This window comes from Taeniopygia guttata, chromosome 1 (assembly GCF_048771995.1).
Source record: "Taeniopygia guttata chromosome 1, bTaeGut7.mat, whole genome shotgun sequence".
In the NCBI taxonomy this organism is placed as follows: Eukaryota; Metazoa; Chordata; class Aves; order Passeriformes; family Estrildidae; genus Taeniopygia; species Taeniopygia guttata.
This window is the reverse complement of record NC_133024.1, coordinates 27,789,534-27,813,124: the sequence shown is the minus strand read 5'-3', so window position 1 is coordinate 27,813,124 and position 23,591 is coordinate 27,789,534. Positions and strand designations below refer to the sequence as shown.

The following is a 23,591-nucleotide window of genomic DNA, read 5'->3' as shown; positions in this document are numbered from 1 at the left end:
CAGTCGTGATTGTCACTAAGTATAGTTTTTGTTTGTTAATTTCCTAGTTTGTATACAGCTTTGCTGTACTTCAGTGGATAGCTTCCCCAGTCAGGGAGAAGGGGAACTACATCTTCCTGGGAGTCAGAAGAACTGCACAACTGAAGCTTAATCCTGACTGTCGACCCTTCTGAAGGGTATGAAAGGCTATCACATACCTCAGAAAATGTTCTGTGTCTTAACTTCGCTACCTGTTGAAAAGCTATGGAAGGCAGTACATCAGACACAGTCTTCCATGTCTGACAGTGAAGACATCATAGGAGTTCTCTGCTCTTGACAGGTTAAGAAACTTCTCACTTGTTTTCTAACATACCTTAAATGTTCACAAGAACATCTGGAAGTCTGAGTATGGATAGGCATGGTAGCAACAGGATCTGTGGCATATTTTTCCTCCTCTAGAGTTTCTTAACTTTGCAAAAGAGTGATATGGACAAATGTAGCAAATTATATATTGCGTGTCAGTTTTAAAAACTCTGGAATGAAATGCATTTTTTACAAAATGTGGTTACAAGCTTTACAAAAATTACAAGCTCAGAGTTGTCAGAGGCTCTTCTCCAAAAGGACCACTGGGAGCCACTCCAAAAGTAGTGCTGGGGACATGGAAAAGAAGTTACATGATTCACACAGAGCTGTGGTTTATACAGGCATCAAGTTACCTTAAATATGAAGTGTATTTAGTTTATGTCATAGTTTGCATAAGTAACCTAAGAATCTTAACATGTTGTTTGTGGTAGTAGAACTTTAAAAGGTATATCCATTAAGAGGAAAATATGGCATTGCTGACAAGGTCATATTAGTTTGCAGACTAGTGAAAGTCACAGATTAATCTCTTTCAGGTTTGACTTTGTGTTTAAGTACAAAATCTGCTTTCAGGTTTCTGCATACCTTATACCACATTGAGGGCAGCAGAGCTAGAATACTTTTAATTTCTTTATTCTGTCTGAAAACCACAGCAGTCAGTGATATGTTACTGCCTTTGGGAGGCTGGTTGGTCTGTTTGGTTTCTTCTTTCTTTGTTTTGGTTTTTTTAGGATGGACTGACTTTAAAAGCAGGAGAGAGCTCAACAAGGTGCTCACGCGCGTTGTACTGTATTCTTCATGATGGCAATAACAGCCTTGTGTAAACTGGCTAGAAATTTGCTTCATACACAGTTTGGAGGATATAGGCTTAGGTGTCTGTCAACAACATAAAGGTTCATTAGAAGTGAGATATGAAGTGCTTCCCCTCTCACTCTAGGAAGGCAGTGTTCTTTGTACTCATGCCATAGTGTGAAGGAGTTTTGCCTTAAAAATATTTGCTAACTTATTTATGAAGCAGTTGTAAATTGAATAAATAAACAACGTAAGTGGAAAAGAAGTCCCTGAGAAGCTTCTGTGAACTAAAATTTCCAGCCAGGAGGGGGAGGTCATAGCAGTAGGGCTGTATTTGCAGCTGCCAATTATATAGTGGCTGTAATTTGATTCATTAAAGGTAATGAGAGAGCTTGCAGGAGCAGGGAAAAAAATCACAGTCTAAGACTTGTTTGCTTTCACGCTTATGTGATAAATGATATGTAGATATGTGATGCCAGCACATGCACACTAAATGTGTGTGTGTTTGCATATCACAAGTGATTTAGGTGTGGGAACCCAAAGGGGGAGAAGCAGATTCTCACAGGGTATTGACGAGCTCAAAATATGAATTTAATATACTATGGCTGAAGACCTCCCTAACAACAACTACAACATATTTAGGGTAAACATCCATGAAGGTGTAATGATACTTAGAAAATTAATTTTTGTAACCTAGCTTCATTCTTTAAAAATCCAGTACTGTGACGTGAAGAAGCATAATTTAAACAAGACAGGTAGAGTGTTTCCAAAAGACAAGCAACCCTCCTAGAGGACTACACCACTGGGATACCAACTATTAAAAAAACCACCCCAAACCAAAACAGCATACACACCCCAAACCAAACACAGAAAACCCGATACTTTAGAAGTGAGGATCAGGTTTGCTGAGGTACTGAGCATTACAAATTAAATTTGAAAGTTCATATTTCAATTAAAATTCAATTTCAGTTAAAATTCAGTTTTAGTTTTCTGAAAGACTTGTAATTACAACTCCAGATGGAGTTCAGTTCCAACAAATACCGATGGATGCAGCTTGGCAAAAACTTCAGTGTTAGTTTAATGTATTAAAGGATGGGCTTTGGATTGCCTGTTGTGCAAAAAAGAGATTTCTAACGTATTTTGTCGGTAGCACCTCCATGCCTAGTAGTGGCAGCCTAAAACCTTTTTATTTATTTCATGTTTTTCAATTTCTAGTCGAACTGAAATCTCAATTCTGTTCCTTTTGTTTGAAAGCTGTACTTATCTTGAGCATTTTCTATGCACTACACTGCTTTAGTCTTCAACACACTACTATGTCAGGCACACACAGTATAGGAATGCTAAAAAAGTAAAATAATTTGAATTATGCCAGTCTAAGTCCTTAGAAGTTTTATGTGCCTCATCCTGCTGCAGTTCTTTAGGGTTTTGCTTTGCATGAGGCTTGCTTTTCTCAAAAAAACAAAAACACTACCAAAAAAAACCTAAATCAAATACTGTTTTAGCATTTACTATTTTTATCACTTAAAAGAAATTTACCTGAAAGGGAAACATGACCTATTTCCATGGTAACTGTTGTTTCCACATAAAATATCACAGAAATGGGAATCCTTAGGCATTCTAATGTGCTTTAAAGAGTAACTGCTGTGGGCAGGCTACAAGTCATAGGGTGTAAATAATAGACTCTGCCTAGCACTTGCTCTGTGTTGGTACTTTATTGTTTCCTCCCTTGCTGAGCTTAACTAGACTTTTGAAATCTAGTGAAGATACTAAGGTTAAAGCAGACCATTTTCTCACCTAGTTCATGGTGGGGTTTTTTTTTAACAAACCTGAGCTTTGAGAGTTTCAGCTGTTTGAGAGAGTGCTAGTGGAAAAGCGTGTCTGTGTTACAGAGAGAGAGCTGAGAACCTTTCACTAAGACTCATGCTAGGGTGAGATGGCAACACTTATGTTGCCTGTCAGGCAGTAGAAAACATAAAAGTATACTGACTGGTAATCATCTCTCTTGAGTCAGTCTCTTTCAGAGAAGTGCCTTATGAGAGGCTGTGATGCATTGTTGTGCTTCAACTTGTTCTGCTTGGGTAAAGATAGCCAATTTCATTGTAGAGCAGAAACAAAGCAAGGGCCCCATAGCCTTTTATGTGGTAGAAATAGAAATAAGAGCACTCGGCCAAGAGACGTGAGATCTGGATTCAGTTCTTTCTGGGAAGGTTCAAGTGTGTATTTCTCCATTCTTAAGAAGAGTAATTTTACCCACTGAACTAAAGCATCCAAGCACTGAAGCAAAGAGTTCAAAGTTGATTGTGCCTGAAGAAAAACAGTAACAATCTTTTGTGTTTCTCCCATTTAATTGCCCTCTTGTTGCTAGTTCCCTTTATTCTGAAATTGTCTTACTATTTACAAGTTTGAAGTTGAAACATTTTAAGGTAACAGGTTTATTTTGGCAGTAAGAAGACTTAAGTGTTAGTTACTGCCTGTCAGATAAGATGTGCTGATGTAGTTGCACACTATCATGTAACATACTCTGATTTTAGTATTTATTATAGACATTGGTTTTAAGAAGACACTTTCTAAGGAAGTGAATCTCCTTTAAAAGGATTGTTTTGGGGAGAGGATTTAAGAAGTGATAATGAGATTTTTTTGACTTGTTTTCTGCCACAATAGTATAATCCTAATGCCCTCAAATACCCCTATCCTAGATCTATATCAAGATCTTTCAGTAGGCAGTGCTTGAACACGTTGTTCTTCTGATGGCTTCTGCCTCAACAACACCCTTGGATAGAATTATCTGGACTCATAAAGCAAAGTGCAGACTGACAAGTCCCCTTTCTCCTCTCCATCTGATGAGGACTGAAGTTCACTGGAGAAAAAAAAACCAAAAAACTTATACTCTCACTCACTAGGTGCAGAATCACAGACATCTCAAGTACCAGTCTGGGTTGTGTGCTCAGCTGCTGTCCATGGCTGCATCCGGAGCTCTCTTAACTCCCTGTGCTTGGGTTCTAGTCACTGGCTGGTTCAGCTTGATTCTCACTGGCAAACAGATGAACAGATTTGTCTTGGGCATCTCCATGCTTGCAGACCCACTGAACGTCAGCACAAGCCCTCTGTCCATGCCTGGATCCTGGACCTCCCAGTTGCTGCCCAGTTTGCCAGCAATCTGGGTGCACTGTGGTCTTCCATACCCACCACTGCTTTTGGGGATAACATAAATTCCCCCACCACACATGGTAGGTGCCCAGGCAAATGGGTTCTGTGACCTGCCGTCCCTTTACAGCTGAGGTGCTATGATTGTCATTAAACTTTGCTCCAGTCCCTCTAGTAACTGGTATCCAGGCACATGACCCCTATGGGCTGGGATCCTACCCCAGTGGTTGATGCTGAGACCTTTGTGTGCTCCAGTTGTGGGTGACCCTTTCATCCAAGACCTGACACTAGTTGCTGACCCCAAATTCACATTTTATGGGACCTGGTTTCAGGGCCTGTTTTGCTGCTGAGACACCCCCACCCACTGTAGCTGCTGGCCCCACAGGCACAAGAGGTTCTCCTGAGGGTCTGGTCCAATTCCTGGCCAAAGTGCGTTGTGCTCAGTTGCTAGCACCTAATCTTTACAGTGCTCAGGTGGGAGAGAGAGAGGGGTTACGTGTTAATAGTTAAATTGTTGTCTTAAATTGTCTTAAATAGTTAAGGAAAGAATTGTTCCTAAGTTTTGCACCGTTCCACATGTCCCTGTCATCGGTTACAAAGTCCAGGCTGGCTCTCTGCCTGTAGTTTCTTAATGACCTATTAATTAGTGACTGGAACCTTTTCTTCTTTGTGATTGTTTCCTTATCCCTTGTCTATCAGGTTTGTGTCACTTTGTGTTTTATTTATTACTTTCCTGTTATTTATATCTGCCTTTGAGCTGGAAAGGTTCTTGATCTGATAACCTTAATGAAGCAGATGCTCTCATATTCCAAATACCCTACGGTGGTAATTTCACAAATTAAATGGTTTTTTTTCAGTAAAATATGTGAGGGTGTGAAATGTATCTCTTTTTAAGATACTTCCTTTTATCTTTTCCTGTTTTTTTAAAAATAGGTGACTCCTGTTTATGATTTCTCACTTTTAACTGTCATGTTCTAAAATTTCAGTTAAGGACACTTTTTGAAATATTGTTGGCAATGTACAAATGTGATACAACATGGCATGGTGGAAGTAACAGGTTCCTTGAGGACCCCAGATTGCTGTATCAGAAGTGTGGATTCTTTGGGATAGGAGACAGTGTTCATGAGCCTGTTGGTGCAACTGAGAGGCTGTATGGATTTACAAAGCAGAGGCAGTGTGGATACCCAGACAAACAGGAAGGATAAAAGAAATATCAAACAATTGTTTTATTTTCACCAGGTTAGCCATTCGCACTAGGAATTGACTGTAGCTTGTTGCTGTATGTAATCTGTTTTCTTCTACAAAGCTCTGTGCAAAGTATCTTTTTGGCTTTTCTGGATTTCTCTTTGTTAGTTCTGTGATGATTTATGCTTGTAAAGTGGTAGATTAAAAAAGTAATCCTGAGATCTTGCTTGTTTGAATGATCCTTATCAAAGTGTTTCAAATCCTTGTCATAGGTATGTAACAAAACTGTTATAATTTTAATCTTATTGCAAAAGGCTGTTTTCAGAAGGAGTTACCAGAAACTTAAAGTTGCTGCCCAATTCATTTGTTTTCTATCACTTTGTTGAGCTAAGCAGAGAACCCTACTGCCAAAGTATCAGTGCTTTGTCTTTTCATCAGGTGGTTGCTTGTTTTGAGTTCTTCCATGAACAACTTTGCTCTGTTGTCTTGCACACTGGAAATGTATTATGGCACACAGGCCTATGAAGTTTAGGGGATCTTAATGATTTAATGGTTTACTGACTTAATAGCTGAGAGGTTTACTACCTGGAAAAATAAGGCAACTGTGACATTCTTTTGCTGTCAGGATATAATTAAGTAACTCATTAGATATGGCAGTCACTTGAGTCTGAATGTGTTTTGAATTCATTTAGAGTAAGAACAGACCACAGCAATAACTAAGGTTTTGACTGTAAACCTGAAAACTTACTAATCAATTTTGATGTTTGATAAAGTGACATTTCATAGTTTAATGTGTTGTGCTGGGCACGGACATTGGCACTGAGGACAAAGAAGTTATTTCTAATTTTTGTGGTGACCCTGCCATGTCATTTCTTTTTGCAGACAGTCATAGATGCCCATATCTTCCCAGCTCTTATAAATATTTTGCAAACGGCTGAGTTTCGGACAAGGAAGGAAGCTGCTTGGGCAATCACAAACGCGACATCGGGAGGCTCTGCCGAGCAGATCAAGTACGAAACAGTTTAAATCTTTCCATGCAATAGACTGAGTTAGTGTTTGTGTAAGAAAACAAACCATCAACCTAGAAACTGAAAAAACTTTCACTATGCTTTCAGTGCTGTATCCAGAGAGACCATGTCCTTGTTATGAATGAGCCTTTCATTCCTTTAGGGAGAAGTATTAAAAAATTACATAAAAGTATTTCAGCTGTAATATTTACTTACATAATTGAACCATTTGTCTTATGTGAAAAAAAATGAAATGCAGCTTTTAAACTAACTTCTGAGGGGTGTAGAGTATAACAGAGTGCAGTAACAGTCTGGAGAGGAATAGCTAAGCCCCTTGGACAATGGCATCACATGCATCTCCTTTAGCTTATACCTGTACATTATGCTTAAAGGCAGTTTTGTGTAAAAAAAACCCCAAAAATCTTTAAAGCATGTTAAATTAATATAATTGCTCTTTATAGAAAATATTTATAAGTTGCCATTATAGAAATATAGTTTATGGTACTAAAAATAAGTTATTATTTTGTAGCTATATGGAGCGAGTGAGACAGAGAAGGGATTTTAAAGGTATTGTCATTGTTTCAGCAGAATTGACTGGATAGAAATAGATATCTTTAATTTCTCTAATTTTTCCAGTCAAGTTATACTTTATCTGATAGTTTTGATTTGTTTGACCTTCATACTAAGTGCTTAAATGGCTATACCAATTATAATTTTACAGATAGTTTACTGGGTTCCATGTGATGTTTTTCAGGTATTTAGTAGAACTGGGATGCATCAAACCACTCTGTGACCTCCTTACAGTAATGGATTCCAAGATTGTGCAAGTAGCACTGAATGGGCTGGAGAACATCCTGAGGCTTGGAGAGCAGGAATCCAAACGCAGCGGCACTGGCATTAATCCTTACTGCGCTCTTATTGAAGAAGCGTATGGTATGAGCAAAACACCTGGGGAAATCGGGGATTACAGAAATGGTCACAAACTCATTGGGGTCTCAGCAGGCCCAGTTCTGTTCCCTTATCACTGTTACTGAAAATAACCTGTTCTTTGATAGTCTTCAGAGTACTCCATCAGCTACATTATCTTTGTCTGTGTATGGATTGGAGACAATGTGTAGATCTTCTTTTCTTGATTCATACAGAGTAAAAGGTGTTAACAAGAAAACCACTACAGTCCCCAGCAGTAGAGATTTACTAGAATGGCTAACACTTGGATTTCATTATGGCGTCATTCCTGTTGTTTTATTTTTCTTTGTATCTGACTTCAAGGCTTGAGTTTGCCCATGTGCTTTAATGCCTGCCCAAAAACTGGTTGCCCGAGTTTAACTGCATTGTATACATATATATTATACAGGTTAGGAAATGGAGTCTCCATCCTTGGAATTTAGGAATACTCGTCCAGACACATCAGATCTTATCTGGTATTGGTTAGTACTGCTGGGATGGGCTGCAGGTTGGACTAGATGATTATCAGAAGTCTATTTCAGCTTACACGTAGGTGATTCTGTCGTCACAGTCTTCATAAAGACAGCACTGTGAACACGCTTTTAGGAAACACGGTCCTAAAAGTCACTTCACCTGAAAGTCTCTTCAGGAAAAGCCTTAGAGTTTGACGCCTTGTTCTTTACCCATTCAAGCTATTTGATTTAATTTTTGAGCGAAAGAGTAAAGGCACATAGAAAGTACAAAACACACAACACATTAATGAGATCTCTGTATTTCAAACTGGCTTTCCTTGGTTCTGGTGAGTACAAGTTGGATGCAAGTCTCTATAGAGGGGCCTATTCTTTCTGAAGGTGGGAGAAAATAATGGAAGAGACTGAAAATTATTGTGGTCATATGTAACTTTTATGTACTGCTTTTCTCTGCAGGCCTAGACAAGATTGAATTCCTGCAGAGCCATGAGAATCAAGAGATTTATCAGAAAGCCTTTGATCTGATTGAGCACTACTTTGGAACAGAGGATGAAGACAGCAGCATTGCTCCACAAGTGGATATCAACCAGCAACAATACATCTTCCAGCAGTGTGAGGCTCCCATGGAAGGCTTCCAGCTTTGAGGTGCCCCTGTGCTGTGTGCTCCTCTACCTAGCCAATCCTGTTGTCGAGCCACAAGCCACCTGTGGAGTGATTCTCTCAATGTTTTCCATAACCCTGTTTGCGCTCATTCGCTTGCCTTGTGCACATGCTCTTACATACGTCTGGAAAACTTTTGGCTCTCCGTGGCAGGATGCCCCCTCCTTGGCAAGGGGTCACCAGAATCACCCTTCTCCTCTAGATTCTGAATCTCTCCACTGTCATCTTTGTGGAGTTGAGGCACCTTTCTATACTTTGAGATATTCCCTGTTCCTATGACAGGAAAGTAATCCCTCCTCCACTTGGCCCCCACTCCTGACATCCAAGAGAAGGCTGCCTTTCTCTTGTATTTGCTGCAGAATGTGCCTGCAGACCAGGGAGACATTCAGCCTTTCTGAGAACGTAGCTGAATTTATCCCTCATGTTCTCCCCTGGATGCCTCTTTGGATGGCTTCAAGAGATGCGTTAAACTTTCACACGTGATCTATCTACCGTGCTGTATGTGCCAGCTGGGGTTATTGGCATGAGGAGCATGTTACAAACAATGGAGTAAGTTCTCTGTCCCGTGCAACAACAGGCTGCAATGGACATGTTTTGTGGTTCTTAGGAATACTGAACACATCTGGCCCCGTCCCGTCTCAACACTGAGCTCCCAAGTTGGACTGCAGACCACTGTGGAGATTTGTATACCTTCCCAGTTTTTCCTCTCCATCCACAAAAAAAGAACCTGTGAATAGGTCACTCTTAACACCTCCCCAGAAATTACTTTCCAAAACAACTTCTAGAATGGAGAAACTGCCCCCACTTCTGCTTGCCAGCACAGTATGATCCAGCCGGGCCTTCCTTAAAGATCAAGCCCTTTCTGGCTCCATGCTCCAGTCTGGTTCCTGGTATTCTAGTTATGGCTGAAAAGTTCCTGTCTGCCTCTTTACATTTTTACACAGCGTGACTTGAACAGATTTGTCTTCTGAAAAGTTAACTTCTGAATACAGAAATCTTCATTTGTAAAACTTGGCACAAGGAGCGTTAGATCTCCTTTTCATTTTCACGAGACAAGAGCTTCCTCTCCAGCTCACCTGATGGAATATAGTCCTCCTGGTCAAGGCCCTTATTTAACTAAAATGACACTACATTTGCAGGATAGTAATATAACATCTGTATCCACCTGGCCTTCTCATTTCACTGTCCCCTTTCGCTGTTGATGACACTTCAGGTGAATTAGCATGGAACGCATGGTTCCTCCAGGTGACATCTGTACGGCATCGTTGACTGCGTAGCAGCTGCCGCGCGCAGCTGGAGACTGCCCTTCTGCATGTTCTTGGCTCTGCAGCCTGCTTGGATCACAGACCTCTGATGCAAAGGCCAGCCACTCCTCACTGAGTTCAGCTGACACTGACACCAAACTTCACACACCGGGGGAGATGCTGCCTGATTGAAAGTGGCAGTTCCATTTCGGAGAAGGCAATGGATTCCCTAGGCCGTCTGCTCCCCCCTGCATCGGGCTATGTTCTTTCAAGCCATTTTGGATGCTTGGAACATACATTGTGTAAACATTTCAAAATCGCCACTGGCATCTGCAGTGTCACGTACCTGTGGTAAATGTTTGTGGCAGAACTGTCTTCAAGATCCTCATGACTCCTCTCAGTGATAAGCCACTGCAAAAGCAAAACCAGCCCATTGGATACAGAGTTATAAAAACACACAAGTCATTTGTCATACTGCTGAAAGAAGCTAGGCAAAGGCCTGAACATCAGCTCTGTGTGACCATTATTTAAATAAAGTCTTCTGTCTCTGCTTCAGGATGGAGACTCTGACCTGTGTGGCCACTGCAGAAGCCACCTGCTGCCTCCCTAGCTAAGCCAGTTGGCCTCCACTTTCCCTCTCCCAGTCATTTTCTCTAGTGCTGCTTTGTGCTGAAGGAACATTTAGTTTACTGCACTTGATCTGTAAATGGACTTCAATTCTTTGTAATTTTAGGGGGTTAAATTTGGTGGTTAATTTAAAAAAGAAAAAAAAACCCTCAATGTTGCCTTTACATCACATATAAATAACTGTGTTTCTCTTTTCTTGAAGGGTGATAGAAGCACTGATTAGTAGCAAAATCTTGTTTTAGCTTTTGGATTTTTTTGTGCTGGATTTTTTTACGTGTAAATTTCCAATAACATGTCATTTCTATAAGATTTGTTTAAAACCATGTACCTCTTATTGGATGGTATAAAAATGCTACATATTTTGTAAACAAATCTGAGCAAAGTGTGTGTGCATATATTCTGTATATTCATATATGTATATTCTGTGTATATATACACTAGCGTGTATATATACATATATACACACACACATATATATACACACTCATAAAGTGTGTGTATATATATACATACCTATATATCTATATATATAAGTGTTTTCTCTTCCAGGCTAGTGAAAACAATGTGGTGCATTGGCGTTTCCCTCCCCTGCCCCCCAAGAAAGTAATGACAATTGCCTCTAAATGAGTGAATTAAAAAAAAGAGTCCATTTAAGCTGATTGGTGTGCCTTCCTGTGTAAGGAGCCTGGCCAGTAATTGTTACTTTTGCCATGGATATGTGAATTCAGAGCAGATAAGTATAAATCTTTAAACTTGATAGGTTTGCTTGAAGTGAGAGGCCTGGTTGATGCAGGTAATATTGTTATCCTAAGTGTAAGGCATTTGACTGGTACTGCATAATATTTTGAGTGAAAACCACACCAATACAAGAATCAACATGGCACACATTAAATGGATTAAAATGTGGCTAACTCATAGGTCTCGATGTAATTTTAAATGGTGCTTAATTGAGTGTATTTCCATCAGGATCTTCCAGCAACCAGTTCTTAGCGTTGCTTTATTTAGCCTTATTAATAGGTTGAAAAGAAACAAAATCTTCTAACAAAGGCTGCAAATGAAATGGGTACAGAAGGGAGATCAGACTTGTGAATTACAAAAGGAAAAGCTCACTGATACAGACTGACCAGAATTACTTGGTAAGCCAAGGGCAAGTAAACTACTTGCATTCTAACAGAGCCAAACATGTAGTGTAACTTTACCCATCTAGTAAGTAACATTCAGGCCACAGATTGAGAACTCTGTTTTGGAGGAAAAGTGCCAGTGAAAATATGAGGATCATTATATCATATTGCTTGAACACTGCTTCCTAACACAGTTCTGTGTGGCTGTGTCCCTTGCTAGAAGCACTGAAAGCAGTATTCTCTGCTCTCCTGAAGGATGTGCTCAGATAGGGACCATCTCAGAGAACGCCTCTAGCTGCCGCTTTTCTGAAGGTCACGCTGTGTTTTGAATTATCTCTTGTTGGTTTTTGTCTAAATAAGAGGCAGCATGGTCTCATGTAGAGGGTAGGTGAGGGAGCTGTTGGAGTTCTCGTGTTCTTCTCTTAGCTCTGTCAGGCAGCATGTAATGCTAGAAAAGAGTCTCATGTTTTCTTCAAAATTAAAAGACAAGCTTTGGTTTCTGTCTGCTTGTGGAGATCCGATCTAAGCGTCTTCCAAAAGCCCCACAGGCTGGTAATGAGAATATATTGAATTTTTCTGAAACATCACGAATGAGGTGGAAGAACTGCACTGAGATTTTAACAATGTCTGTTTTAAACTGGGTATTAGAGAAAGGAAGATGCAGGACTACCTGGAATTGCTATCCAGCAGTCCAGCACACAGATCTGTAATGCCATTAAAGTTGTGGTTTTGTTTGGGCAGCAAACAGGAGCCATCATTCTTTCTGTTGGTGGAGTTCCCAGTGGAACATGGCAGGCAAGGTCAGTGTTTTGGATTCAGGAGGGTACAAAGGATGATGGAGCAGGTTACTGAAAGCTTAGTAACTAAGTCAGGGCCAGCACTTGGGGCTCCTGGGAAGGTATCACACAATAATTTGAGGGAACTGCTGCCTGAAGACTTCAGCCTGTTCCTAAATTCCTGTTTGTTCCTTGATGCCAACCAAATACAGGTGGTTGAAGACCCTTTGCCTAATGTTAGAAGAAGGGAGGAAGACAATGACCCTGGACCTGCTTTTTCTTTTTTACTGTCAGCACGCAAGACTGTTGAAGAACTAGATTGCAGCACATGGTCCTACATGTGCCAGTGCTCCTGGCAATACACTTCTCTGCTTCTCTGGAGACTTCCAGAACACCTGTCTTAGCTCTGTACACTTTGATTTCTGTGCCAGCTTACAGTAAATCCCCATCTCTTCCAGTGTGATTTTTTTTTTTCTTCTGGAAATTGCCACAATACGCCATTGGTACTCTCCCATGCCCATTTTAGACTTGAAGGTCTTTCTTCAGGTGTCTGAGTCTTAGTAGAAAAGTAAGTAAGACCTCTGTGTCCTGCTATGGTTCTTGCATGTTCCACTGATGCAGGAGTTGTCAGGTGATTGCTGCATTAGGAGGCTTCAATTGCCTCTGGACCAGGTACAGCAATAAGGCACGTGGTATAGGATTGATAAACTGGACTGTTATGGATAAATGGGAGTGGTGTTACAGACCAAGCCAAAGAGGAGAAAGAAAATGAGGTACCATTTCAGGCTTTGTGTGTTCCTTCCATTGTGCGCTGTTGAAAGGCTTTGGGCTGAAGCTGTGAGCTCTCAGTGATCTGAAGGGTGTTAAGTTCTCCCATCAGCTAGACTGGCTGCTTTGGCCAGAAACATGTGCTGGTGTTGTAACCACTGTCTGTGTTTAGGACTGCTTTTGGGAAGCCATTACACCAGGAAAGAGGTGGTTCCTTTCACTTGCCTCGCTGAGAAAGAGTTGCATCATTTTACAGTACCCAGCTACTTGCAAAGAAAACAGGACAGTGGCTGGGAGCAAGCTGGACACCACACAGAGCCCATTGTCTTGGGCTTTGGTTTGAGACTTGAGCCTATGCAGAAGCTGAAAGAAAATACAAAGTTGGGCAGTGATGCTGTCTTTTTGGCAGATTCTGAAATGGAGATACTGGGGTGACAGAAGGATATATGGAGCTTTTGTCAAACCACTGGACCAGAGTTCAGTTTTTGAGTAAATGGCCTAAAGCTTATAGAAATTTAAGTAAAATTAAAAACTGGTTACTGTTGATGCTCTGAGGTATTGCTTTTGAAGTGGTGTATTGCATATTTTTATTTGAAGTACTTTACCAGCTAGATGAGTCCAAATAGTTTTATTCCCAAAACTAGGAGAGGTACCTGCTGGTTCTATTCACAGAGTGCACTCAGAGGTGTGTTGAAAGGGTGATATTTTTGAGATGCAGAGTTTTAAGCTTTGTCATCACCAAGCATAAATCACAAGTTTTCCTTCACAGAAACCTGAAGTGCACGTTCTCTTTTTTGGTGTCATTTAGCACATACATGACCACAGGCATGTAATTGGGCAAGATTTTGTTTGGTTCCCACCTGTGTGCCTATTGGTGTGGCAAAGAACCAGAATTGTATGGAATATCTGTTCACATACCTGCAGTGAAATTAAACATAGCTTGACTTCAGTGCTAATTAAGTGGACATATCTGTGCAATCCTGCTCTGCTTGATTGACAGTGTACTTATTATAATTTCCATCCAGAGAATCTGATGACAGGTCACTGTATCACCTGAAGGTTGTGACTTCTGTGGTGGAATTGACTACACAGCTTGTCTGATGGGTTACATCTCACTGTGGTACTCAGAAGTGCAATTTGTAGCCAGAACTGCAGCAGCTAGTGAAGATTTAGCCTGCGTTTTTGCGGGGCTTTTAATTATCAGCAATACTGCTAATTTTTAGGGGTACAACAAAAATAATCTCCCTCTCACTCTGAAAAAGTTCACAAAATAATTTTTGTGAAAAAAATCAAAGCTTGTGATATGTCTCTTTTCTCTTGTGGTTTTGTAGTCCCCAGGGCCAATCAGCAGGGCAGTGCTGGGCAGCATTCTGAGCAGTCCTGACCCTTCAGTCTACATTTCCTTACAGATTAAGTGAAAGAAGGAAGGAAAATATTTTCTCTGGTTGCTGTGAACTCTTCAGCATGAATAGTGCATGACTGGGCTCAATGCCAGAAATAGTACTCTGGAGGCAGGTGATCTCTAGGTGGGCCTAGTATGATGAAAGCACAGACAATTTAAAAGAGCAAAATACATATAAATCTAAATGAGATTCATAAAGAAGGAGCTTAGTAGCAGAGAGCAGGGATGTCTGATTGACTTTCTCGTACATATGTGTCTCTAGTAAATCTGACAGTACAGGTTGAAGCAGTTACTCGGTATACCTCAAATAGTCATCTCTGTTCCCTCAGCTTGGATAGTCTCTCATCTCACTGCCAGCTCTGCTGGACCACACTTAGATGTCAGCTGCAACACGTGGTTCTCTGGAATGCTATTTCACTCTTCATCTCCTTCCTCATTTTCTTGAAGGCAGGCAGTTCTTCACAGGAAGTTATCCCTCATTTAAACAAATGCAGACAGAATAACAGGACCTAGACCAGGGAATTAGGCTTTCTAATACCTTAGGATCATTTTGCTGATGTTAATGTAGGTTAGACAGTAACTTTAGGCTCAAGGGCTGCCTTAATAATTTTGTGTCTTGCAGAAAGATGAACATGTGGATTACTTGAAGTAGCCAATACCAATACAGAATAAATACAGTTCCATTCTTGCTGACCTGAAATAGTCAGTGATAGTGGATGGCTGGCTAGTGAAGGTATCTTTTTTGTACAAGCATAGATGTACAAATGGAAACTAAATGGACCCTTCTTTTGTGTTACAGTTACCTTCCTGTAAGTGCTAAGTAAGAACATGAGACTTCATGCAGGGTATTGGTACCAAAAATTCAGGTACAGGTCCTGCAGTACTTTAAAAGATGCTCTGGTGCACAGCATCAATGAAAACAATTCAGTTTCCCATCCACTGTGCTCACGTGTCCTGTCCCACTAACCGTGAAGAAAAGAGTTTGGAAGAAAGGGGCAGTTACAAGGAAAAGAAAATAGCTATTTCTGGTTTTATTGACTACAAGACAGCATATTCATTCTTTCTTGAACCTAGAGTGTACAGAACTAACAAACAGGAAAGATGTGATGATACCCTCCTGTCAGTGCTTTTCTGCCCCAGTCCTTGATATCTTCATTTCCTCCTCTATGGTTTAGCAGATGCACCTTCCGCTTTCCACTGGGCTTTCTTCTCCAAGTTTATGTTCGTAAGAGATTCATGTCTTTTCATACCCTACAATGTAATAAGATCATCAGTTATCACTTGAAGGACCATGGAGTTGAATCTTGAATCAGTAACTTATAAAATACCTGACCTGTCCTCACCAAGGCACAGTTCTGCCACAGCTTTAATGCCAGGAAGCCAAGAGTGTTAAAGTAAAATATTGAGAGATTATTTTGGCTGAAAGTAATTACTTCTCTGGGAATAAATTAAACCCTTTTTTTCAAGGCACTAGCAGATAACATTCTGTGCTTCTGGTCAGTATTTAGTACTGATCTGATTTTCACAGAGAAACAAATCAAAAGTTAAACACAATCACAGACTCATAGAATATTTTGAGATGGAAGAGACCACATGTATCATCAATTCCAACTCTTCAGTGAATGGCCCACTGGGGGATCAAACTTGTAACCTTGGCATTATTAGCATCATTCTCCAGCCAACTGAGCTCATCTCAGGAAACAAAAGTAATTCCAGCTGCTTTGAAAACAAGGATTCCAAAGTAACTGTTCTCTCTTCCTGGTATTTGCATTCATACTTCCCCAGTACAAAGGAAAATGCTCTGGGAATCATCAATATTTGATCTCTGCTAGTAAAGCCAGGAAAAATCCTTCCACTGTTTCATTTCAGACTGCTGCATCCTTTTCATTGTAATAGACAACTCCTGATGGAAATGTCAGGTGACACTCAGTAGCTCACAGTGCTGGGGTTAAGACTGTCACTACTTTTAAGGTTTCTCTACAACACAGTAGTCCACAGAAACCAGACCTGAACATTATCATCAGAAGAGAGGCAGCATAACAAATAAGGTTCTTCTGGCAAGCAGATGCTATTTTTTTTTTTTTTAAGGAAGCATCTTAATGGTGACATCATCCTTTTCTGATGAGAATTAGTCAATGAGGGTCACTTCTGGGGAACCATGAGGGCTTGTTAAAATTTTGCTCAGTGATAAAATGACAAAAAACTCCAAAATGAACAAAAAAAACCCAAACCCCCAAAGCAAGACTGTACTCAAAATCCATAGAGGAACTAAGAAGTTTAACTGAAGGTTTATTTGCCCTCATCAGCCCAGATTCTGTGCTTACCTGCTTCCCTCTGATGACCATGGTGATGCATCCCACTATTGTCAAGGCAATCATGACATAGCTGAACTTGATGCGCAGGTTGGTCTTTGCTGCTTGCACTGTGTCAAGCCTCAAGAAAAAGTAAAAAACAACGAGTAAAAGACTCATTATCAGAGACCCAAATAATTCATTTGGCTAATTATTTAATTTGTCCTAGTGTGCTGTCTTGGTAGTTTTGTGTAATGCCAACAACACTTGGCTCTTTGCACAAAAATGTTTTACAAGAACATTAAAGGCTGATCCCTAACTACATTGGGAGATACCTGGTAACAGGCATTCCTCTCAAAGCTGGAAACAAGCAAAACTTTTTAAACTTAGCTTACTTGCTTGTTAAAATACTGCCTTTGCAGACCACTTGATTGCAATGCAAATGAGGAAGGCTGCAGGATTTAAGTGTGTATGCTCATTATGGAAAGAACAGGAAAAAGAGAGGAATAGTTTAACCAATACCATATTTTTCTTATTGTCAGCTCCCTCTGTGCTCACTACCACCTTCCAATATCTGCAAAATTAGGGAAAACTCATCTGTATTATAATTGTGATGTATATAACATAGTAAAACATGCATTTTTCTCTCAATAGCAGAAGTCTGGTAAAACCCAAAATATGGTGTTTTAACAGTTGAGAGTTTATTGGGCAGAGGGAAGCATCAGCACAGCTTTGCAAATTCTTCTGCCTGAACTTCACAGTGGTTTCATTTATGAGGCAGTCTTATTTCCCAGCAAGGTGCTTCCTCTGCTACAGGAAGGTGCTATTGCACTTGGAAGTGCAGTAAGTGACACACAGGCTGCTGAATTCAACACTCAGAAATTCTGAATAGGGCTTGCTAAAAGGAGTGGTCCCCACTCCTGCTGGAATAAATAGTCCTAAAGTGATCTGCTTCCCTGAGAAACTAAGGAGGTGTGGAGGATTGTAAACTTTTCTATCAGCTCTGGATAGATGAACTCTTTAAATTTTTCTTTTAAGTTTAGGGGGCTTAACTAGCCAGAGCAGCAGCTATACCACCCTTTTGGGAAACTTATTTTCTACTCTGCTGTTATCTTTTAAAAACCAGAAGTCTTCCACCGGAAGAGTAGCAGTTACTGACACCTTCCAGCTGTGTGGAGAGTAAAATGATCTTTTTGTTTGAGTTAACTCTGAAGGTTTTTCTACCCAAATGACATCTTGGTTACAGCAGGTTTTAAGTCTGTGTCAGGGCAATGCAAGAAGGGCCAGTGAAGCATTAAATGCTTTTTAGAAGTGCTTTCCACAACAACCAAAGACCTACACCCTGTACATTTAACTCTCCTTACAGAATTTAGGGCAGATCACTCCCTTCTCAAGGAGGGCTGATACTCTCACTGATTATATTTGGCACATGACAAAATTCCAGAAGACTGGAAAAGCACCAACATTGTGTAATGAAAAAAATAAATGCATCAAACTAGGTTACTTATACCCCAAAACTGATGTGGAGAATGCATTTAATAGAACTGGGAAATTATTACTGTACATAAACATGAGTGAATATGGAGTCAGTTACTACATTTTGATCTTTACATTTGGAAGAAAAAAAAAAAAAAAGATATTTCAGGATCCATGGTAGTTCAGAGTGGTAAATCACACAAGACCCGAGAGCTGAGAAGTTTTGTTCTTGTTTTTGTCAGAGCATTGATTTGAGTACAAGATTTCTGATCATAGGGAACAAACACATCCATCTACAATGAAACTAATGGCTAATTTTAGCATCCAGGTTATTTGCTTCTGCTAATAATCTGCAGTGAAAGCCTTGAGTGCAGGCTGCAATTAAGCTGAAATGCACAGCAGTAGGATTTTAAAAAGTTTGCTAGTTAATCTTGGAAATACCTTAGGTGTGTTAAGAATTTACAAGAGCAAAAGGTAGATATCTAAACACAAGTTGCATTTTAAATCAGTTCAGTGGCTAAGTTTAACATTTGTTTAATAAATGGGTTGCTTCACCACCTTTTACAAGATTACTGAGTTATAGCACAAGCCCTTACAACACATAATTAATCTCAGAACAGGAAAACAAGTTTTTGTGCTTTTATAGTTCTCAACTGTCTTCTCAGATTTGGCTGAATTATTTATCTAAATAAAAATAATTCCCTATGCACTTGCAGAAATGGTCAGCTTTTATCAGAAGTTGGTTTGTCCTTTCAATAAACTACTGAAATCAATCACTCTGCTAACTCTGTTTTCTTAAAAACACTCATAACAGGTATTTGGTGTGCAAAAATATATGAAGTTATAGTAAGTTTTAATAATTTACTCCTGTATGTATTTCAAATGTAGTTTTAAGAAAAAAGATTCAGTACAAAATGGAAGGATTCCTCTTTTAACAAAATTCATTCACTGTGATACATTTAAATACAGGGGTGGATTTTCAATTCCCACACGGTGCATCCAGACAAACAGAAAATATGTAAGAGGGCAGCTACATAATTTTCGTACTCAAGTAGTGAAAGATTTACTGTTTCTTTTTAATTTAAATAAATACATGTATTTAAAAGTATTACGAGCATGTTTTAAAAGATAACTATACTACCAATAGGAATGTTTTCTAGACTAATAGTTGTCTATTGTTGATAAGTTTGATCTTTATTTTTGGTGTCCAAAGCAGAACATCCAGTTTTATTTTCTACTTTTCACATGGGACAAAGCTTTTGACATTTGGACTCAGCAGCAACAGGGAAGTTTTGACTATGTATAGTCAGGGAGCCTTAACACTGTTTGTTAGTTTAAATTCCAACAGTAAAGGAAGTTGGCCTGTGCCCTTTAGGTATTCATTAATAAATACTTTATATGAGTTTCAGTTATTTTATAGCCGTATATGAAAGTTTACTACTGCAAGAGACTGACATATAATGAAAAACACTACAAAAAGCTCACACTAATGTTTGAAAAAAGCTTTCTGATTGTGAGAGAAGTAACTGATCTGACATGGTTTTCTAATGAAACAACTGATAAATGCTGGTCAACCCTTTGCAAAAAAAAGGAAAAAAAATCAAGAGGAATACATCATCTTAGCACCAGAGAATTGTTGAGATCATTTCATATACAAGGATGATACACCAAACACAGCAGGGTAAGGATTTTCAGCTGTGCAAACCCATTCCTTTCTAGAAAAGTTACTCTGGAGTTGCATGCAAGTAACTTATTTCTGCATAGATGAAGTCTCTTTTACAGCTTCAAAAGCAACACTTACGAGACAGTTTCTGGAATATCCTCTAGCTTTTTGAAATTGCCTGCCCACAACAAAAACCTTCTCTCCCAGAGTGTAGGCTTGTATCCAGGCACTCCCGAAGCAGATCGACCTAAAAAAACCCAACGAAACACACGAAGACAAAACAACAAAACACCACCAAAAACAACAGTCAGAGAGGCTGGATGGTCAGAACTGTAACAAAACCAGTTAGGGTGAGCAATGCAGAACTCTAAATATGATTGCTAGAGGTGGTTAGAGAATTAAAACTGTATCACAGATTAACAAACGTGTAAATATGGGTTAAAACGAAGCCATATAAGGAAAGCCAAATCCTTCTCAAAATCTCTGTATCTGCAGGTCGAAATATGCAGAAGCTGCTCCAGCTTCTAAGGTTCCTAAGGTACTGGTTTTCTATTTCATTTGAATAAGGTTAAAAAAAACCCCAAATGGAACAGCTACAGAAAAGCCAACATGATGCACAATAACAAAAAAAGCCAATATAACATCACAGAATGTTAACTTTTTCAGGCAGTGTATGATGTTATCTGAAGGTAAAAGTAAACAGGTGACCATAGGCAAAGATTGGACACATAATTATCAGGTCAGTCTATCAAACTCCATAAACAAAATATCCATAATGTAACAGGGGAAGCTTTTCATATATAACATACCATTAAAATCTAAGAAACAAAGTGCAAAGATAGACAGCTTTTTCCTTTTAAATAATAGGCAGTATCCTGTATGGCCATGTTCTCCCTCATGGATTCATGAATTATGTAGGAAGTGGGGTGGATACAGTTTGCTGACAGCACCAGTTTATTCAAAAACATAAAGACGAGGGCTGAGCCCAAAATGCCACGGGGCTTCAGAACTCGGAGTCAATGAATTGGCCTGGGAACTCCCTTGGCCATAAACAGGAAGCAATTCCAGTTCATATACAAGTGACAGACTCTGCCCTCACTTACAAATCATTACCTCGGCCTGAGCAAGGCCTTGGGGTTCCACAGTGCTTCTGGCAAGCAACAGAACGGAAAACAGCGTAACTGTCCCTGATCAGGAACTCTGACCAACACAGCAGCACTACTGTGCCTCTGTGAAAAACTGTCACTCCAGCTTTCTGAAAAGCATGGGAAATGCTCAGAGGGAGCTGAAATAACACAGGTACAGAGAACCCTGCTAAGGACAGCCACATGGACACCATGTAAGAAACTGTGTCACAGACTGAGACCCTTTGGCCTGGAAAAGCAGTGACTGAAGCCCTCTTCAGCCCAGCAGAGCATTGTAAGAGACATTGGGAGTGTGGTTTTTAATGAGGTCTTGGTTTGGAAAGGGTACTGAATAAAGGAAAATCAGATTATAAAAAAGTGCACATTGGGTTAAAAAACAAACACAAGACTGTGGCTGAGGAATTTCTTAGAGAAGAAATTCTTAGGGAACTAAAAATACATCTAATCCAGCTTCAGGAAATTTGTTGGGGAAAAAAAATTCCAGTGAGGACTATTAAACACCTCTGGGGCAGTGATATAGAGGAACCCTCTTCCTGTTCACTTCCTTAGGTTCTTGCTGTAGGTCACCATTCCCACTTTACACAAATGTAAGGGACTTCCTTTACTGGCCCCTGCTGGAGACATCACATTTTTAAGACCTTCTGTCCTACCCAGTACAGCTGATTGATGTTTTTAACACAGAGTCATGCCAAATGCTTCACATCTCCATGTTCCTTTTTTCCTGCATGGGTGGGCCATAAGGAGCCTGTGATACAGGGAGCACAGAAACTGTCCCATAAATAGAGAAAAAATGTTTAATTGCTTGAGATGTCCCTTACCAGCTCCACCCTTAAATGTGAACAATTCAGACTCTTCTCTGCAGGGCACGCTGAGTTTTTGGAACAGCTGGAGCTGGCTGCACTCCAAAAAACTGCAAAAGTCTTTTAGCTTACACAACATTCCTAAACACGAACAGTTTACAGTGGGTCTGAAGAAGCAGTTCCAGAGCAGAGCTGAGGAGCCTCAGTGTAGGAGTGTGCACTAGATAAGGTTCTAGTGATCTGCTACAAAGGGAATGCTGTGTGACCCTCACAAGTGGAAACATTGACACCTGTCTTTTTGTTAGAAAACAAGATTTTACCAAATTTAATGCTCCATTTTTTCAGTCTAGAGACCAGAACTCTCACAAAATCAGGGATATGACCACCTATATCAGCAAAATTCCTGTTCAAATGATTGCAGCATGGATATGTGAATATTCAGTGGCATGAAACATTCCATGACTTTATCAAAGACTCTTACGCTTTGACTGAAGGTCTTGCTGGGGTTTAATGCACAGCCTTCTGCTTATCTTTGGGTCCACTCCCTCAGTCATCCTCAGAACTGAGGGAATATTTCTTCCCAGCAGTTTAACAGCCTTATCTGGAAGAGGAAGCAGAGGAAGAAAAAAGCCAAGTTTAACTCAGAGCAGTAGAAAGTGGGAACCAGCTTTTAAATGGAAGCATTTGGGGTTTTTTTTAACACAAGAGGAAAAAAAGAAAGAAAACCAATAGGTACAAGTGAAGGCAAGAAATACCAGATTTAGTTGTAATAGCCTACCAATGAAAACTTGCTTATAAGGTATGCCTTGAGCTTGCTCAGTAATATGTAGAAAAATGTGAATGCAATTACATTCATTTAGGGAAAAAAAAAAAAAAAAAAAAGCAAGATAATGTCCTGCTAGCAATTTCTAAAACATTACAATTTCCAGGGACTAAGCTATACAAATGTTTCAGATGCACTTTGGATGGTGCTATTTCAAGGACTGCACACCAGCATTCTACCAATCTTGTCACATCCCAAAAGCATTGAGAGTCAAGTCAAAAAAGCAGACTATTTAGCACTGAGAGGTAATTACTTTGTAGCACATTAGAAAAGCCAGGACACCTTATATACGAACACATTCTTTAAAGTAGGCGCTTCGGATGCATTAATTAATATAATGAAAAAGTTCGGGAAAAAAACTCCAAACAACCAACCAATCTCAGAAAGGCAAAAAGGGCACTTAAAAATATAAAAGGAGTTCTTATTTTACTTTGTTATACTGTCTGAAGCTGTCTCTCCTAAGGCCCTTTACTTTCGCGGAATAATATACTCCCGCTCCGAAAAGCCAGTAATTTACATTTACAGGCGACCCCGCCAAGGAAACCGGCCCTTTCAGAGAAGCCGAGGCACAGCCCCGCTCCCGTCACGGTTTCGGCCGCCAGGCCACCAGACACGGCCCCAGGCTCGCCTCGGCTCCCGCCCCGCGCTGCGGGCCCGGCCGCCCGGGGCCCCGGGGAGGAGGCGCGGCGGCGGCAGCCCCGGCCCGGGCTCGGGCTCGGGCTCGGTCGGTCCCTCCCCGCCTCCCCCGTCCCTCACTCACCGGCGCGGCCCCACATGGCACTGCGGGCCCGCCGGGCGCAGCTCAATGTCACGGCCGGGCCCCGCCCCGGGCCCGCGATTGGCGGGAGCCGCGCCGCGGGGCGCTCGGGGCCGCCGGGCCGGCACCGCCTCCGCTGGGGGCGGCCGGAGCGCT

At 40.5% G+C, this 23,591-nt stretch overlaps 2 protein-coding genes across 3 annotated transcripts in view; one reads left to right on the top strand and one right to left on the bottom strand.

Moving 5' to 3' along the window:
- The window catches only part of KPNA1 (karyopherin subunit alpha 1), a 58,191-nt gene extending 39,171 nt beyond the window's left edge, over positions 1–19,020 (top strand). For both annotated transcript variants that reach the window (XM_030266803.4, XM_030266812.4), the window contains 3 exons: positions 6,343–6,470; positions 7,222–7,400; positions 8,339–19,020. In XM_030266803.4, the coding sequence (XP_030122663.1) occupies positions 6,343–6,470; positions 7,222–7,400; positions 8,339–8,526 (495 nt within the window). In that variant the 3' untranslated portion in view covers positions 8,527–19,020. The remainder of the gene's footprint in view (positions 1–6,342; positions 6,471–7,221; positions 7,401–8,338) is intronic.
- On the bottom strand, positions 15,492–23,574 carry FAM162A (family with sequence similarity 162 member A). The gene is made up of 5 exons (XM_002197499.7): positions 23,439–23,574; positions 22,337–22,456; positions 20,049–20,157; positions 16,805–16,913; positions 15,492–15,731 (listed from the first exon to the last, which is right to left on the bottom strand). The coding sequence occupies exons 1-5, from the start codon at positions 23,452–23,454 to the stop codon at positions 15,645–15,647; spliced, it is 441 nt and encodes a 146-aa protein (XP_002197535.1). The 5' UTR covers positions 23,455–23,574; the 3' UTR covers positions 15,492–15,644.
- Positions 23,575–23,591: the final 17 nt, after the last annotated feature.

Bases quoted from the DNA above. Each gene is read 5' to 3' on its own strand.
- FAM162A (XM_002197499.7), bottom strand. The intron at 20,158-22,336 runs GTAAGAGTCTTT...GGGTTTTTTTAG, and splicing joins GCAAGACCTTCAGTCAAAGC to GTCGATCTGCTTCGGGAGTG. The intron at 16,914-20,048 runs GTAAGTGTTGCT...CTTTTTCTTGAG, and splicing joins GATATTCCAGAAACTGTCTC to GCTTGACACAGTGCAAGCAG.